This window comes from Rattus norvegicus, chromosome 7 (assembly GCF_036323735.1).
Source record: "Rattus norvegicus strain BN/NHsdMcwi chromosome 7, GRCr8, whole genome shotgun sequence".
Taxonomy (NCBI): Eukaryota; Metazoa; Chordata; class Mammalia; order Rodentia; family Muridae; genus Rattus; species Rattus norvegicus.
The window spans coordinates 25,075,829-25,095,335 of NC_086025.1; the positions used below are offsets into that span (position 1 = coordinate 25,075,829).

Consider the following 19,507-nt stretch of genomic DNA (forward strand, 5'->3'; position numbering starts at 1 on the left):
CTGGAATTCTTTTTAAAGATCCATCCTTAACCCTATGACCTTGGTCAGACCACCGCCAGCCTTTCTTAGACCTGTAATCTCCACTGACCTCTCTTCCCTCACTGCTGCCTTTCTACAACCTATTCTTAAAGCAGCATCTACAAGTCCTTCACGCTTCTGCTTAAACGTCTCTCTTCTCTGACAATGAAGGCTAATCGCCTCTCTCTCACAAGGCCAGTTAATTTCCTGCTACCTCTACTAACTCTCCTTAGATCATGCCACACAGGTCACCCAAATCTCCTTTCTGTTCCCTGGACAACCTCAACATGCTGTGGTTTATGTCTTGTTCAATCTAACCCCATACCTTCTTCCCATGTGACAAAGCACACCAGAACAGAACATACACTTACTATTTACTTCTATACAACATATCCTTTCAAAGCAATCGAGACTCTCAGACTCACACACTCAAAACAAAACAAGGTTTCAGAAAGCTCTTATCATTCTTCAAGAGCACATTCCTCAGCACTGAGACGCAGAACAGCAGACATGGTTATGTCACTCCCAGGCAAGTACAGAAACAATGAACAGGGAAAGAAACAGCAAGGCCTTTGTACACTGACCAAACTCAACATAACCCTTCCTTTGTGGTAGCCTGACCTATTTTTATTAGCACCGTTTGTATATTGATTCATATATAATTAAATAGTGAACAAGACTAGCTTAGTGTTTACCTGAGGGAGGAAGTGCTTTGCAGACATGATAATGGTTTGAAACATGACAAACATGCAAAATGCCCAGCCAGAGGGGAGGCTGATACCTCACCCTCACTGTGCCAGGGCCAGAGTCCGAGCTACTTACTTGATAAATCTCAGGAAAAGTGGGGAGAGTTCCCTGGACCTTGGCTCTACCCTCTCTGGGAATTTGGCCAAAGCTTTCCAGAGCAAGAACCGGAAGTTGGTGTGGTCCAGTCGCTCCCGACAGTCGGTCTTCAACGCTAGCTGTTGCTGGTAAAGAGTGCCAACGTCTCCTTCCTGGGTTTGCTCCCAGCTTCCACCTCCCTCAGACTCTTCATCTCTCGTATCCTTCTGCAGTTCTTTCTCTGCAAGAGACTGGCATCACCCTCATGCCTGTAGACCACTGCTTACCCTCAAGACAGGACCTGCGCTTCCTTGCAGCGCAGAGAGAACAGTGCCCGTCTCAGAATGCTATCCTATCAGCACTGGTACCCAGCCTTCCCAGCTCCTGCTCATACCAGCATGTGAAGCTGCCTTTTCTAGATGTTCATAGCAGACATTCCAGAATTGCTTGTTTTCCATTCCATGGGCATGAGAACTAAAAGAAAAAGATCATAAAATACATGACACAGCATGGTCTTCAGTGTGAAATATCCCACTAGAAAAATGTAAAAGAATCAACTAAATGTTAATTGGATTAACCTTCACCATGAGGTTAAATCTGTTGTTTTTACACTGCACAGACTACATACTTTATTTTATCAATATTTGATTGTGCACATAATGCACATGAATGAGTGGGGGCACACATATACCGGTGTCTGTACAAAGGACGGATGTCAGATTATTTGGGGAGTTGGGTTCTCTCCTTCTACTGCAGGATCCAAGGATTGAACTCAGGTCATCGGACTGTGCATAACGACTTTTACCTGCTGAACCACCTTGCCAGCTCACAGAAACTATTTTCATAGTCATAAAAGACCACACAATAGTTTTTAAAATGTAAGTAGATACATGCAAGGCTAGTTTTGTTGTTGATGATACTTTGAATCAGTCTTTCTCTGAAGTCGCAAACTGTCAGAAAATCTGCTGGCCCCACCACCAAGTGCTAGTCATGAACTATCATATTAACCGAAAGCAACTTGGGGAGGGAAATGTTTTTGTCTTGTAGTTCCAGCTCACCACTCATTGATGGAAGAAGTCAGGGCGGGGTCTCAGAGCAGGAGCTAGAGGCAGAAAGCATGGCGGAGCGCTGCTTGCTGCCTTCCACCCAGGCTTAGTGCACCTGCCTAGGGACTGTGCTTCCCACAGTGGGCTGGGCGCTCCCACACTAATGAGCAATCAAGACAAGTCCTCAGACAAACCTAATATAAAGAAGCTTACTCACTGACTCTCTTCAGGTGACTCTGGACTATGTCAGGTTGACAAAGCTAAGAGGGATAGCATGTGAGAGAGGACCCACTAAGGAAAAGAAATTGCTGGAGAGAAAATAACAGCTGCACTCAGAGTTAGTTAAAACTATCTATTTCTCTGCACCAAACTCAAGTAAACGTTCTCTATTTGAAATACGCTTCTAATGTCACCACCCCGGTGACAGAGGTAGAGATAGAGGGGGCAGACCTGTGTTAGTTCAACCTGTGCTAGTCCTCAGCGCTGGCCCCAGGCCAGTCAGGAATACACTTAGAATCTGCCTCAAACACTTTTCAGAACTTAATGCTGAGACATGGCAAGGATCTAGTAAGATTGGGAAAGGCTGGGCACATGACGCATCTCTAGTCCGACAGAAAGCCTGAGGAAAGCGTACAGGACATCTGTGAAAGGACAGATTTCTCTATCTCAGCACAGCATATGTTTGAGTTAAAGGTGTGTGTGTGTGTGTGTGTGTGTGTGTGTGTGTGTGTGTGTGTGTGTGTGTGTGTGTGGGGTGTGCTATGCTAAACAGCTAGGATTTTGAAAAGTCCTTATTTTTAAAGTATGGTTTAGTGATTTAGTATGTGAAATAAAAATCTGTAATTACCACAATCTGTCTTTTGATCATATACACAGCATTATACAGTAAGAGGAAAACTCTCCAGTCATTTGAGTGCACAGGAACATTTGTACAGTGGCCTACTGAAAGACAGGCCCTAGAGAGGAAGAATCTCTGTCTTTCTTCCTCGTGTTGTCTCGCAAAGGAGACACTTAACACTTACCCATACGTACACGGAACACAGGCCCGGCCCCGGCTCCGCCATTCTGCATCAGTGAAAGTGAACGGCCCCACCGCTTAGCCCAGGCTTACCTTATGAGCTCAATGACAGGGTCCCAGAGGGCACTGAAGTTTATGTACAGCATGCCTAACAGGTAACGGAGTGGCACCTGCAAGTCCAAGAAACTGGGTGAGTAAGCATGTGACAGGCTGTGAGAGGAGGTCAGAAGATAAGTGCTCAAACGCACACGCCCTTGGACAAAGCGGGGTTTGGGAAGAAGCTTGCGTTTACAAGAGAAGGTTCCTGGTATTAACCCAGAATTCAGTGTGAAATAATTTTTTTCCAGCTCCTAAAATCTTACTCATACTCATTAGAACACAGTATGCAAGCTCATCCCAGATGTTCACTCCCATATAGTCAACATCTAAATCCAACTGGGAATAAGATTCCATCATAATCACTATCATGATCCAAAGCCTCATACATTAATAAAGTGTAGACATTAAATCCAAACCAACCCCAAAACCCCAAGTTGTAGGAATGGTGACTGACGCCTCCTACATCTGCTGATGCCCGAGTTTATTCTTTCTTGCTTTTGGGGGTGGTGGTGTCTCTTTTTATAGCCCTGGCTGTCCTGGAACTCACAATGCAGACCAGGCTGGTTCAAGCTCACAGAGATCCGCCTGTCTCTGCCTCTCAAGCTGTAGGATTAAAGACCTGTGCCACCATGCCTGGCTAGATGCCTGAGTTCTCTAACCTGTGCAGCCTTCTCAGTCAGCTTCCACATGGCCTTCGTTATTATCAACACTCCACCTTCCAGGTTACACACCATGGAGAATGGTAGATTTTTTTTAAATTTGGGGGTGGGATGTAGATATATGTTCTGGCTGTAATCCCCGTCTCAAATAAAATGTAGAGAACACTAATATTCAGGCCAGCAAAGAAGGAGCCTAGATGAAGAGGAGTTCCTTTCTCAGCCTTGCTCCTAATGAGTCCATGAAGGATTTCCCAAAGCCAAAGCCAATATCCTGCAGCTCTGAATAAATGTGGTGAAGAATATTGGCTTTAAACCTCACGTAATGTCCTCCCTTGTAAGGAGTCATTTCTAAAACGGGACTAACACTGCCCACGCTTGGCTGTGAGAATGGACGGAGATTCTATGGGAAGGAGTTTGAATGGAAAGGCATGTTGTGAATTACAGAGTACAAACCTTGTTCTTTCTAGGCTGGTTTGGTTTCGTGCATACACTATTGATTAGCAGGAGCTTGCTCTTACAGTTCTGAATGGAAGCACTCGAGCTTTCTGGACCGAGGCAGGGGTGCACAGCAATGGAAAGCATGAACCATGCACGATCCTTGACACCTCGGCTGAATCCCAGTTCCTCCAACGAGGCACTACATGACCTTGAGCAAACCTGAAGCTCACTGTGCCTCAGTTTCCTTTTCTGCAAAGTATTATAAGCTGCCTCCCATTCCCTGTGCTTCTGGGCATACCTAAATCCAGCAAGAAACAATACTTGGCTTTTAAGATATTCTTTCTCAAAGAAGAGACTTTAAGACACAACACTGAGTTGTTCTTTCTTGACATGGCAAGGACAGAACTGAGGCTCAACACTGACAACTCTTCTTTACTCTTAGTCTTTGTACATTTTACAGGCCATGCACACAGTGTGGCTGTTCTCACGGGTGCTCATTTCATGGCCATTCTCTGTAAAACCTAGCCAGCAATTCTTCAAAAGCAGTGGCCAGAGAGCATTACAACATGAAATGATCTTGATATAGAAGGACTATGTTTTCCTAGTCTACTGTCAATGGGTTTTGCCTAGAATAAAACCAAAAAACAAACAAACAAAAATGTCCTGTTTTCATTCATTCTGTTTCAACATATACTGAACTGCTTATGTTTAAAAAACAACCTAATAAAGAAAAGTGTACAATTGTGTCCTGGGTAGGGATCAAAGAGCGCACGCTCTATAAATTAACCCATCTTCACCCAACACCTACTCAGTGGAGCAGAGCACTGTGCTCAGATGAGTTAAAGACCTAAAGTCCTCAAGGAATATATGATCTGGGGAACTCCTTCCAGAATCTACAGGTAATCAGCAGCAGACCGATCAACCATCGACAGCAGGATGGCTGTGGACGGAGAGCGCATCTGTGACATCAGAGATGGATTGTGGTATCAGTATTTCCCAGAGCCTGGAGACCACATTCATGTGCAGAACCTGTGTGTGTCAGACCTCACTTCCTTTGCACATCTTCCTCTGCAATGGGACAATACCACCTCCTTAAAGATGCAGCCAAACATCACCCTTCCAGACATTTCCAGACTCTTGAGAGGATGGAAGGTCCCCTAGTCCTTGCCCTCGACGCTGTCTCGCTGAAAGCAGAGGCAAAGCTTTTGTTCCTCACCAACACCTGGTCACTGCTGGCAACAAAATGCTCGGTTAACACCCCTAAGAACTAGTATAACGTGCTTAAACGCCAGCTTGTTTTGTATTGGGATTTTAGATTTATTTCGTGTAGTTCCTATAGCAACAGTGGGCTACAGACTATTGTTTCCCTGGTTCACAAACAAGGAAATGGCGTTACCCACCCTTCACCTTGGCAGTCATGAGTTCTTTACTTAAACTCTTGTGGGGCTACTAGGGACCAGGAGTCAGCTCTGTTTCTCACGTGATACATTTCTGCAACCTACTCCCACACGCACCAATTGTACTCTACCCTGTATAGCTTCTTTTAAAGGACAGAACCCACATTTTAGAACTCTTCTGTCAACAAAATTGGTTTCTGTTTCTTTCTGTCTGTCTGTCTGTCTGTCTGTCTGTCTGTCTTTCCCTCTTTTTCCATCTCTCAGTAAGGCTGATGAAGCCAGACACCAGCTGAAGTGAAGTCTTACACTTTCAAATGCTCACGTGCCATAACTAGGTAAGAAACACAAGGAGAAACCCCAACTGCTCTCTCGGCAAAGCAACACAAGAGTGACAGTCACTGTGTCACACCTTCACATACTCAGAAGGACACAGGCTGAAAGAACGACTTAATTGGAAGCATGGAAGAGAAGCAAGGTTTGCTTTACCTTGTAACAAGAGTATTATCATTGTTGACAACTATGTGGTATGACCTCCCAAATAAAATTTAAAACACACTTTGAGAAACAATTTTAAAGGTAGGAAGAAAGAGAAAGAAAGACAGACAGACCCCACCGTTACCTCCTGCAGTGGTCCCTGAGGGACGGCACTCTGTACCACGTCATGCCTCAGCTTTCTCAAGTGCAGAAGCTTCTCTCTGTAATCGCTCACAGTTGCTGGCACAAGTTCCGCCTGGCGTAGTATAGCGAAGGCTGACTGCTGCTCAGAGAGCCCATCATCCTGAGAAGCCAGACAAGACCCAAGGCAGGTCAGAACTTTGATTCCAAGCGGAACGTGAGGCATGACTAAAAGGTTGTTCTGTGAGACAGGGTCTTACTATGCAGCTCTGGTTGGCCTGGAACTTGTTATGTGGTTCAAGCTGACCTCAAACTTATAGAAAATACCTGTTGCTTGCCTCTCAAGTGCTTGGATTAAATGTGTGAGCCACTACACTCAGCTGAAAGGTTTAAAAACAAACAACCCAACCAAGAACATGCTGGAGAAGGATGATCCCGAAACCTTGTCTCAAAATATAATGATCAGGGTTGGAGAGGTGGCCCAGAAATTAAGAGCAATGGTTGCTCTTCCACAGGACCCTGGTTCAATTCCCAGCACCCGCATGGTAACTCATAAACCACCTGTAACTTCAGTCCCAGGAGAGGATACCTCTTCTGGCCTCCTTGGGCACTAGACATGTACACATTGCACAGATATACATGCAAGTAAAATATCCATATACATAAAAATGATTAGCTCTAAAGACATACAAGCAACAGCAAGTGGACTTAGCAGGTCCTACTTATAAATCTATTCACATTTAAATAAATGTAACAGTAAAGAGTATGAAGTGGCGGGCTGGGGGTGGTGTAGGAGAGGTTGGAAGGGGAAGTGACATAACTATATTTTACATAAAACAATTAGGTAGCAAACCATACAAAATACCAAAATCAACCTCTAGCCTCTATATTCATGTGCACTAAATGCATGTGCACGCGCACGCGCGCACACACACACACACACACAGTCCACACACACACAGTCCACATACACAGAGTAAATAGGAAATTGTCAAAAGGATTCAAAGGATTCAAACTGTGAGCATCTACTAAAATAAAAAACTATATGAGAGTGTGTGTATATGTATATACACTCTCACATATATATATAATATATATATACTCTCACTGTGCTATTCTACTTCTAGTATTTGCATAATAAAAATAATTCTGTACATGCAAATATCTAATCTAAGGGAGTTTGCTGTAGTGCTGTACAAAATAGTGAAAAATGGTAATTAAAGCCTAACTTAAGTTTCCATCAACAGAGGAATCAGTGAGACTTTAAACTGTGGGAACTATTTAAACTTCAAAAGGAAAGAGGCAAAACCAGAGGCACCAATATAGAAACTCATATGGCAACACGAGCCTTCACCACATCTGCTACCCATGAGATTTGAAAGGACATTTAGTAGACTTAGTGGGAGACAAGAGTATGAATTCAAAAATACCAATTTTTATTATACATGTTTACATAGTTTTCTGCTAAAATATCACTTTGAAAATTAAATAACACATATTAATTATGTTTTGTCTATTTATACTATCCACTCTAATAATTACAATACCTCCATTGAAACAGGAAGCTGGATGTCAAAATGATTTAGGATCCTTATTGTCAAAAGCCGAATCTAGAGAGAGATACAAGGGAGATTTCAAACTGCAAAGTTTAATTGAAGGAAGAAACTGCCCGCAGCTCAGAAAACCCAAGAGGCACCGTCTCAGGCAGAAAGCCCACCTTTTCTGGTTCTTGTTTCATACCCAACAATGACCAACACTTAATTCCAACAGTGAACGAATTGAAAATAGGCTGAGACTGAGAGGTGAGGCTGCCCAGTACACAGTAACACTGTTGTAGCTATGGCAGTAATGAAGCACCAGGGCCTGACTACGCTTATATACAATTCAACTTCAACCAGCGGCTCCAGACTCCTTAGCAACACGGGTGTTCCACAGACTCAAATAAGCAGGTGAACCACTGAAAATTCTTTCTTTTCGTTTCCCTCTCCCTCCCTCCCTTCCTTCCTTCATTTCTTTTGGCCTTTTTCAAGACAGGGTTCTTACTAAGAAGTCCTGGCTGTCCTGTGCCTCACTATGTAGACCAGGCTAGCTTTAGACTCACACAGATCGGCCTCCAAGCACTGGGATTAAAGGTGTACGCCACTACTCCTGGCTGAAGTTCTTGGTTTTTTTCTAAATTTGGAAACGTTTTGAGAACAGCAGCATATCACAAGAACGCATTCTAGTGTTAAGCTGTAAGACATATAGGCTGTCCACCTATTAATGTAAGCACAATTTTCTAGTCCATAAGATGTCCACTATACAAGCCTGTACATCTAGTCCATAAGATGTCCACTATACAAGCCTGCACAATGGAGATTCAAACACTTCATGTGAGTATATAAACTGAACAACTATTTTATTTATCTAGCTTTTCTCTGCCCTAGTCCTACTGAATTGGAATGGTTGGAACAGAAGCCTAAGACTTGTAATTTGCTGGTCATCCTAACCAGGCTGCTGTGACCAGACTGTGGCGATCGCCCACAGCAGTGCTCTGATGAGGAGTGAGTGATCACGAGCTGAACTTACAACACAGCATTACCTTGGAGACACCGGTTGAAATGTTTGCTTGTAACTTGGGAAATAACTCCATTAAAGCCTCCTCAGAGAGTGGCCCTTTGCATCCACATAACGCCAGCCTCTGATAATAGACATCGGCCAGCAGCAAAACAGACGGCTCCGCTGGAAATGTTCTGCAACGAGATATTTACGAGAGTCACACTGCACCATATTGCTAAGTTTCTAAGAACTGTCCGCTGATGAGGGAAATATAAAATGCAGCAGGTGTAGGTTTTATAGAGAGAGTCATCATTTTATAGCTGAAGATGAGGTTGCCAAGTGAGTGATGTGCTTAGACACACAATATGCTAGCTAGAGGCAGAGGAGGGACTGGAATCGGATGCTGGAACCCCAATCCACTGCTGTGAGTGGCAGTGGCTTCCCAAGAGCACATCTGAAATTTGTCAAGTGTTTACTGCGTGCCAGGCACTGAGCTGGGGAGGGAAAGTTCAGCCCACATCACAACCCTCCACTGTGACAGCTACAGACCTTCCATATGCCAATTTTATTCACAGACAGGGTTTGAGAACCCAGCATATATATGCTAGTGGTTTTTCTAGACACTGGATAGAAAATAAACCAAAGACAGAGTTCTTATTCTCCTGAAACTCACGTTCTAGGACAAGGTAGTCGAGGTACACTAAAGAGTACTCAGTAGTGCAGTGATAAACGCTGGGGAGAAAAGCATTCAGGGGAGGGGGCATAGAGGCAGCAAGAGAGTAGATGGCAGGGACCAGTGGGTAAAGTGACACAGGACGGGCAGAGAATGCAGAAAAGAGGACATGAGGGTCTCTGAAGGAAAAGCATTACAGGCAGAGGAGTGAAGCCAAGGCTTTCTCTGATGCTTGTTCGCCTAACACTCTAATACATGCACACCTACAGGGACATTAGAGACCAGTGCAACTGGGGCCAAGTGAACAAGGAAATGTGGGTGATGTCAGGACTCAGCAGCAGGGGACTTGTAAGGACTTCAGACTTTATTCCAGTAAGAGGGTTACCAGAGGAGAGGACTTCCCAGCAATGCTAGCATTCAGGGCAGGAACTGTGCTGGGGGTGCCTCATGCACTGAATATTGTTTAGCGAGCCTTGGCCTCCATCTACTAGAAACCACAACCGGCTTCTCCATGATGAACCAGTGTTACTTCCAGGGTCAGCAGCTGGCCAAAATAACTGTACAGACCAGAAACACCGCGCTGGGCCATTTCACCAGCAAACAATAGACAGAACAGGGACGGTTCTTGGAAATGCTGGCCACCCACTGTGAGGCAAAACAGCAAGGCATAGAAGCATGGAAAGCTACCTCATTAAGGAGGTGGATGCCTAGTGTATGTGAAGCCTTTGGTTCCAGCCTCAGCAGCACAAAATAACTTTTTTTTAAGACCCTTTGGGCTGGACATGGGGATGCATACCCTTTAATCTTGTACTTAAGAGGCAGAGGAAGGTGGATCTCTCTGAGTTCAAGGCCAGCACAGTCTACAAAGTGAGTTTCAGGGCTGTACAACAACCCTATTTAAAAAAAAAAAAAAATCCGCTCACATTTTAACTTTGTAACTCCAAACCTAAAAAATTATGAAATATTTCTTTGCAAAGATGACTGTGTACTTAAAATACTTAGTCTGTCAAAAATTACTTATTTTAGTTGAAGACTCTAATAACCACTTAATTTTCCCATGTGACTGTATTCAGGTGTAAAGATTTCTGTTGTATCCAAGACTTCATACAAACAGGAGCTTTTTATATTTCCTCACTGTGAAGACAAATGGAAGCCGTTTACTTACAACACTAAGTGCTTCACCCGTTCCACAGGAACCAGATGAAGAAGTTCAGAAGACTCTTCCAAACTTAGTAGAGTATTTACAGCTTGACAAAGAACAAATAAATTTCCTAAGGACAGAAACCAGAAGAGCACGTTATTTCATTCTCAATAGTGAAACACTCATTTACCAACAGTCCCCTGACTTATAGAAGACTCATTTAAAGCCAATCTGTGCTTTCTAACACTGTATATGTCAAAGGAATAGACAAACGCAATAGAAACCAACAGGGGAAAGATTCTAGGTCAGATATTGTATCTTTCTTACAGTGAACACATATTCAGAAACAGAATAAAATCCACACCACTGTCTGAGGCAAGAAGCAAGCTGAGATTGAGCGCCTCTACTCCAAACCTAAAGTGTGTGAGCCCTGCTATGTGTACAGTTAACTTTCCAGTCACAATGTTAGAGCTGGGGTTTTCAGACTAGGGTTCCTAACCAGCAAAACAGATGTACACATATTTGAAAATCTGAAGCACCTTTTGATCCCAAGAATTTCGAGGAAGGGATAGTCTACCCTCTAGCATGATCCAGACTAGAATTTTCTGTTAACACACACACACACCCAAAGCCTAAAACATTTTCCTCTGTAGAGTGGCACTACTGAACACAATGCTCTGCAATGGCAGAAGTCTGTACTGAAACAGCCACCCCTAATCCAGTAGCCACTAGATACACATGGGCAAGTGTCTGAGCTATGAAAAACTTGCTGTGTAATATTCTACGGCACATTAGTACTTCTGTGGGTGAATAGTCACAGTGTACATGTGTTAGGCTAAAATAAGGCACCGAGAAAGACCGAATATCTACTTTTAAACTGTTAGACTCTGGGGAAGACATGCATATGTTGTGCCTACAGAAGGCAGGAAGGCTCCTAGTGAGGCAACTGTGGTGGTCTGAATGGGCCTCGGGTACCTGAACACTTGGTCCCAGCTGGAGGTGCTGTTTGGAGAAAGTTCTGGAGCTTTTAGGATACTGTGCTGTTGGAAATGATCTCCCAGCTTCCCTCTCAGGCTGCCTGCTGCCAACCCCCCGCCCCCCATTATGTATCGTTCTGGACTGTACACTAAGACAAACTCTTCATCATGGTGTCTCAGCACAGAAACAACAAGCAATTGGCCTAAGTGGTCACACTGAATAATAAACAGAAAGGTTCTCAGGCAGAGGGAACACAGGCGTCAGGGGGTGATTTTGTTCCGGGTGAGTAAATGAAGCAGCCTGAAGCAGAAGCTGTCCCTAAGGGTTAGGGAAGGCACAGGACATAGGACATAGTGGGGACTCAAAGGTCCCATGTTTTAAATCCTCCTAATACTTGACTTTGTGATCAGGTGACTTATGGGATACAAGTAGCACATGCCCCTGCCACACACACATTGTCATAAGGAGGTGCAGACGAGTACAGCGTTGGCACTGTTCTCTGGCACACCGAGAGAACAAGTGCTGCCTGACTGACCTTTCCCAAAGCTCCCTCTGTCAACAGCCAGGAAGAGTGACTCTATGAAGCAGGACACGAGCGATATCGTCTTCTCTTTGTCAAGTGGCCTGTTACGAAGTGCGAAGAAGAGGGACGTTTTCAAATTTCTATTTAATGGCTTAGTCACAGGATGGAAAAGAATGGGCAACACTTTCATTAAAACGCTAAACGTTCTTACCTGAGATGAGGTAATACCACAAGGGCTGCCCAAGACTGTGAAAGGGATGCGGCATCGTTATTTGGGGGTGACTGAACTATGGATGAGAGATGGTCTAAGACGGGAAACTGTCCTTTTCTTCTCTTCGACTCGGCCTTCCTCTGCTTTAAGTAGGATCTGAAGGTAAAAACGACAGGTATTTAACAAAGCGCAAGTCTGAAGGTGCATCTTGAAGGGAGGAGGAGCTGGGATGACAGATGGATGTAAATAAACAAACGCGAGTCATTACTGACTGCACAGTCCCTCTCTATTGAACTGACCTGTAGCCTAAGCCAAGGCCTCCCTAGCTCTAGGCCCTGCTGTGCACTGTACTGCTAGGCGTTTCTGAAGGACTGGAGCAAACCCACTTCCTCCACCCCTCATATCTCATTCATTTTAGACGGAGCTGAGCCCTGGGAAGCTGGAACTATTACACACACCAGGCTGGTCTTGAACTTGTGGCCATCCTCCTGGTTCTTGCCTTCTGACGGCTGTTGGTATTACCACTATAATCAACCACCTGTTTCCTTTTTACATGAACTTTACTATTTTCCAAATGAAGAATGATGTCACAGTTTTTTGTGGAAAAATGGACAAATGCCACTTTTGTTATGATTGACAGTTCGTCCACTTTATATGCAAACAGGTTTCTCAATGATGTTTTGCGTCTTACCGTTTGTCATTTGCTTGCGGGTATGTCTATATAGTTATAACTAGCCCTTTTCTATTCTTGTAAGCAAAGTCACAGAATGATAGGTAATATGCTTTATAACTCGTTCTCCACATCCAGTATGGATAATTTGTATAAGACATGTAGACTGTGAGAACTTTTGTTACTAAAATCAACAAAAAGTCACACTTCTTTTTTGTTTCGTACTTGTCAGGACACAGAATATTTAGAAATAATAAACAAGTAAGTTAACTATCAACACACTACTCACTAGTCAGCCTATCTTTTTTTTCTAGACAGGGTTTCTTTGAGTAGCCCTGGCTGTTCTAGAACTCACTCTGTACACCAGGCTGGCCTCGAACTCAGAGATCCCCTGCCTCTGCCTTCTGAGTGTTGGAATCAAAGGCACGTGCCACCATTGCCCAGCTAGTCATAGTGTCTTGAGTCTTTTTTTTACAATAAGCATGTTATGGCAATCTATAAAAATAAAATACTGAGATGATGTAGAAGAAAATGTCATATTTGTTCCATCGCTGTACTACCTGGCCTGGAGTCTTGAACTCAGATCTTGCAAGGCTCAATCCTTCCCACCACTACAGTTAAGTCCAAAGCCCCACTCCAGAAGGGACTGATCCTCTGTCCTGCCCTGCTCATGTGCTGAACTGCCTCACCAGGTCCCATCTTCTTCAGGATGGACAGGCACCTCTCACTCCCACCCCATTGCCTACAGAGGTGGATGGCGATGAGCATTTCACACCAATTCGCTCTTCCTGGTTCCTATGAGCAGAGAGCCGGGATGGTTCTGTAGTTTTAGAGACAGGGAGGGTCTCAGTGTGGATCCCAGGCTCACCTCAAACCATGGAAGAGTTAAGACAAAGGTGACCATTCACACAAATGGTCTCTGTGAAGGGTGGTAGAGGAACGTTTCTCAGGGAAAAGAGATGTGGAAGTTGTAGCACCAGCTTTTGAGTTAAAAGATCTAATTTGCTTATTTTACTAGGTACTTTTCTCAGAAGGATTACAGAACTGAGAGGTGTGACAGGGGCCTCATCAACCCCTTGGCTTTTCTGGGGGAAGCTGAGAATCAAGCAACTTCATTCCATGGCACAGGAGACATAGTTCTGGGGACACCTGCAAGAATATGCCTGCTGGAGCCTGGCTCTGGGTTGTAAATCAAGACAGAAGGCCAAGGAAATGACTCTCCACGAGTTACTCTTCCTCATCCGTTTCTCAAGAGCCGGGGAGCTCAGTTAAGGAAAACAGGACTCTGCTCAGGCATTTGACAGAAGCTACTTTCAGAGTAGGAGGTGTACACAGGGACTAAGGCAGCAAGGCCCCAGAATCTCCAGCTCATCCAATTCCCAACTAAATGGTGTGAGCTGTGGGGACAATAGCCCTCACCCCAAAGACCGCAGCCAAGGTCAAAGCTGAGACCTTAGCAGACTCTTGGAACCACGTACTTACCCTAGTGTCTCAAAGCAAAGCAAACCACAAGAACAGCTAGGTGTAGCCACTCCAGCAAGTACAAAATTAAGCATGAAAATAAATGGCAGGGGCCACTGGGACTGCTCAGAGAGTAAAGGCATGTGCTAAGCCCAGTGACCTGAGTTTGAGTCTCAGAACCCACTTAGTAGAAAGAAAGAAAGTACTCACACGAGCTGGCTCTGACCTCTGACGTGCCATGCGCCCACCCTTGCCCATGCTCACAAAAAGGAAAAGCAATTCGTGGCCCCGTTAAACATGTTTAATATAACATTATAAACAGAACGGACTCAGGGACACAGAAGTAGAGCATCTATCACGCCCAGGTGATTTCTGACGGAAGCACAAGGACAGCTTCATGGAGAACAGCTTTTCAACAAATGTGGCCAGAGCAGGCTAATAGGCTGTTGGCCTAAACCTCAAAGTTGATATAACAATGAATGCATAATGGGCTCCAGACTTCATATGATACGGAAGGAAGGAAAGAAGGAAGGAAGGAAGGGAGGAAGGGAGGAAGGGAGGAAGGGAGGGAGGGAGGGAGGAAGGGAGGAAGGGAGGGAGGAAGGGAGGAAGGGAGGAAGGGAGGAAGGGAGGAAGGGAGGGAGGAAGGGAGGAAGGGAGGAAGGGAGGGAGGGAGGAAGGGAGGGAGGGAGGGAGGAAGGGAGGAAGGGAGGAAGGGAGGAAGGGAGGGAGGGAGGGAGAGCAGGCAAACCAGCTACACAGTGTGATCCTACCTCAAACAAAACAAAACAAAACAAAAATCAATGAACACTTTTCAATGTTTGATCGAACTGTTGCTTCTGTCATGAGTTAACAAATTGCATTTGGTTCTCCACAGTCATAAATCATGCCTTCTCAAGTCACTACAATGTCTATTTACAGGAAGCGGGTGGAATTCTTCCTATTTATCATACACCCCAAACTCCACACTGGGATATTTACAGAGTTGAAAACACGAATGGTCACAATAGCTTACTTAATGTGCAATAGCCAAGAGGCAGGAATAACCTAAATGCTCTCGCATGTGTTAACCATTAAACAATGACATTCTTACCAGGGAATCCTCAGAAACAAAGAGGAATGAATGGGCTTACTTGGTCTAGCAACTTGAGTGAGTCTCTCTCAGAGAGACTGTTGTAGGCGTAAGGCCGACCAGCTGCGCAGGTAGAAGGCACACTGCACGGTCCTCAGGGACGTGCTCACAGACAATGGGAGGCTAGCTGGTGGGTGCGGGGCTAGGAACCGATGGAGTATGGCTACTAAAACCCGTGCAAGAGAACTGTGAACGTGAAGAGTAAGGGACAGGGGATGGGGGAGAAGAGAAACGATGCAAGTGTTTTTGAATTTTTAAAAACTGGAGGACAAAAATGTACAAGGATGAAGACCTCTGCGGAGGTGGTGGTGACAGCTCTGTGGAGAGATCACTTGCAGACCCTCAGACTCTGCGTACGAACAACAGTGGGGTAAACACACAGGTCTCAGGGAGCCTGTAAGTTGACACTACTCCTAATAGAGCAGCAAGATAATGCAAGACTTTACCAGGAGGGGAACGCATATACATAACCTCTCTATACATTTCTTGAAATTACATATCAATCTAAAATAATATTAAAAGGTTAAAGATTAATAATCAGTTCTAATCTTTATCACCATCTGGGATAAACAAAATTAATAGGTTTACGGCTCCACCCATCCCATACTTTTCCCTGTTTAATCCACAGGTTTGCAAACTGCAATCATACTAACACTCTGTGCAAAGCCACAACTTGAACCTTTCCCTCAACACTTTACCATGGACATCTTTCTAGTGAGATAGATAGATATAGATCGATCGATCAATCATCATTTGGGGTAGCACACCTGAACATTCAATTAGGAATCAATAGTTTTACTGTCACCACAGACAGCAGGTTTAGAACTTACCCCACGGTCTGCTGTGAGAAGACCAGAGGGTATCTTTCAATGGCCATGGAGCCGGCAGTGGGAGGAGCAGCTTTGTTCAGAATGAGCTTGGCTAAAATGGCCAGTGCTTCATCGCTGGCCACAGAGTCGTCCATCAAGAAGCAATTCTCAATGTATAAGAGAAAGCTCGGTAGAAACAGCTAAAGACAAAAAAAGGAAATTTACACGCATTAACAGAAGCATATTCCAGAACATCCAGGAACGAGACACTAAGAGTGCTGCGAAGGACCAGCATTAAAGTTCCTCGTGCAGACAATACGGCAACACTGGGACACTGGGACAGAAAATGGCTACAACCAAGATGGTAATGTCGGGTCTACTACCAATGCAGTGCAAGGAGGGAATGCACATCCCAGATACACTAAACCTTATGTCCTGCCATTTACCCTCCCGAACCTGTCAGAACTCCAACTCCGAGAGGGAGCATAAAGCAGGAGTGAGAGGGAGTACAGGGCCCAGGAACCAGGAGAGAACAAAGGGCCACCCCAGCAGAATGTCCATCTAATGGCTGAGAAAGAGAGCCCTAGACAGGAGGGACTTAAGGCAGCGAAGCAGAGCAGCTGATTTGCCTACAGTTTGCCGTCCGGGGTGTTCAGAATGCCACTGGGAGACAGAGTCACAGACAAGGGACCCAGCCTGTGTGAAAAGTGAGGCAACTGCTAATTCAAGGAAAGGTAGGCAGACATAAAAAAGGACATGCAACTCTAAAATTCTTCTCGCTTATAAAACATAAGTGGTAGATATGGATTCAATCAAACCGTAAGATAGAACTCTCCTGAAAAGGTGTGCAGGATGATGGAACTAACATTAATCTGCCTGAGAAGGGAGTTCACTGATAAGGCCCAAACTAGCTTACCACAGAAAGGATGCATTAGGTGAGTTCAGAGTAATACTGAGGAAAATAAGATAAAGACTACTGGTGGCTACTGCTGGTAACAAGGGGAAACAAAGCATTTGTCTTTTAGCCTTGCCTGACTGCTTTAAACCAACATGCACACACACATACACATACACCACACGCAGATACACACACCGCACACAGACACACACACATACACACACACACAGACACACACACACTTACTCGTTCACATCAAACGTGCACACACATACATACACCACACACAGACACACAGACACAGACACAGACACACACACACACACATCAAACGTACACATGCAGAGGTCTTTTAGTTTTTCTGATATAAGCAAGGTCTTGGATGTCTTCACTAAGCTTGAACACCTGATCCTTCTGTCTTCATTTCCCAAGTATTGGAATTATAAGCATATACCACCACATCTGGGTAAGATTTATGTTTTATTTATTTATGTGTGTGTATGTGTGCACACATGCGTGTGTGGTGGTGGTAAGATGGGATCTCATGCAGCACAGGCTGGTCTAAGTTCTTTGGACTGACTTTTCAATGTTACCAAATGGTTTTCTAAATAATTTAATTACTGCTAAAACACAGTGGCTCGTGGCTATCATTAGGGTGTGTGTACATAAGTCTGTGTGCATATGTGCTCTGAGAGAGTCTCACTGTAACACCGTCTAGCTTGGCCCATTATATAGTCCAGGCTGGCCTTCAGCTCACAATAATCCACTTGCCCCAGCCTCTGAAGTGCTGTGAGTCCAAGCTTGCATCACTCCTGGCTCCAGGATCTTTTGGTGTGGTGGTTTTGGAACAGGGTCTGAGCAGCCTGGCCCAGCCTTCACCATCCTGTCAAGTCCTGCCTTGAACTCATCTTCCTGCCTCTACCTTCCAAGTGCTAGCATTAGAGTCTGCACTGCACAGACAAGTCATCTGAAATGACTTAGTATATAGAGTATTTCTTTATTGACTGCATAGAATTTCTTTAAAATTATATTTTGTTCAGAGCAAGCACTGAACAAAATGAATCTGTTCCTCTCAAAAGGCAGCCAGCCACAAAAACAAAAACACCACAGGATTTCAAATTTGATTATTTCACAACATATTTAAAAAGTACCTTAAAATTCGTATTTTGCTTACCTGCTCAAACTGCTTCATAGCAAACATGACTTCAGAAAAATCCAAAATCAAACGTCTCTCAAATTTGCTTTCAAAGACCTGAGAAGCAGCATAGATCAAAAGTATCTGTAAGTACACACAGCGGTTCTCTCCTCACCCCAGGGTAACTACGGCAAGGGCAGCAGGCACAGCACATGCCGATCAGTATTCTATCCAAAGGCTCAGCAGGCTCTGAGGGAATTCAGATGCAGAGCAGTATCTCAGTGACCAAGACACGCCCTCAAGGCTCCTCAAGGCTCCTTCCCAGTTACAGGCAGTCACAACAGGAAAAGCAGAAGGTTTCATATGAACTCATCTTTCTATTTTTCAGTCCCATCCAACCTGCTTTCCAAACCCACTAGACTGCAAACAGCTTAGCATGACTCTGCTCAGAATTCTTCCAGGCCTTCCCTATTTACAGGATATAGCTGAACTTTTCAAAGCCAAGAGAGCTCTTCTTTATGGTCTCAACCCTTTCCCAATGTCCCTGTACTCAGACTACATGCATTTGTGAAAACAAGCCAGTCATTAATGTTCCTTCTCTGGGTGTTTTCTTTTTCCTCCATTGGCAAACTGTTAAAAATTTTTAAAAGACTACTCCAAGTATGTGACCTTTTGAAAAGCTTTGTCTAGTAAGTAGAATTAACAATTAAAATTCAATAGACACCATATTGTAAGCACTCATTCTCAGGCTCCCTAACCCCTAGTCAGAATGGAAGGATCTTGCCTACCCTGGAATGCGCAGCCCACACACCCACTGCACAGTGGCCTATGGGTGCTTCCTAATGTTTGCTTTGGGGCTTCCCTGCTATTGTGCCATTGTGTTTGTTTACATGAAGCCACAGCTCCCAGCTCCTCTTGGGGGCAGAGCCATTGTCATGCTCCTTCTGTATACAGGGCAGGCATACAATGCTGAATACATTATTAGCTATGCAAGTAAGAGCTGCTAGAGTGAATTACCTTTTCTATGGTTTCTTCGATGAGGGCCTCTGGCAAGGAAACATTTTCAACCAGGAGCAAGGCAGAAACTACATCCAAGAGAGTCTTCCGGCAAGATGTGGAAAGATGGGCTGTCTGTAATGCTTCCAACAATACCTGTAACAACAGAAGAAAACACAGGCGCACATAGCAATCTACACCCGACCCTCAGAGCTGGGGGTCCCCAGTCC

The 19,507-nt window shown here is 44.5% G+C and overlaps 1 protein-coding gene across 2 annotated transcripts in view; it reads right to left on the reverse strand.

Moving 5' to 3' along the window:
- Utp20 (UTP20 small subunit processome component) overlaps positions 1–19,507 on the reverse strand; it is an 80,996-nt gene that overhangs the window by 53,800 nt on the left and 7,689 nt on the right. For both annotated transcript variants that reach the window (NM_001191779.1, XM_006241227.5), the window contains exons 10-21: positions 19,299–19,433; positions 18,321–18,398; positions 16,270–16,448; positions 12,177–12,332; positions 11,978–12,066; positions 10,489–10,594; positions 8,694–8,844; positions 7,660–7,722; positions 6,117–6,275; positions 2,998–3,074; positions 1,235–1,314; positions 841–1,081 (exon numbers count right to left, since the gene is read on the reverse strand). In NM_001191779.1, the coding sequence (NP_001178708.1) occupies positions 841–1,081; positions 1,235–1,314; positions 2,998–3,074; positions 6,117–6,275; positions 7,660–7,722; positions 8,694–8,844; positions 10,489–10,594; positions 11,978–12,066; positions 12,177–12,332; positions 16,270–16,448; positions 18,321–18,398; positions 19,299–19,433 (1,514 nt within the window). The remainder of the gene's footprint in view (positions 1–840; positions 1,082–1,234; positions 1,315–2,997; positions 3,075–6,116; positions 6,276–7,659; positions 7,723–8,693; positions 8,845–10,488; positions 10,595–11,977; positions 12,067–12,176; positions 12,333–16,269; positions 16,449–18,320; positions 18,399–19,298; positions 19,434–19,507) is intronic.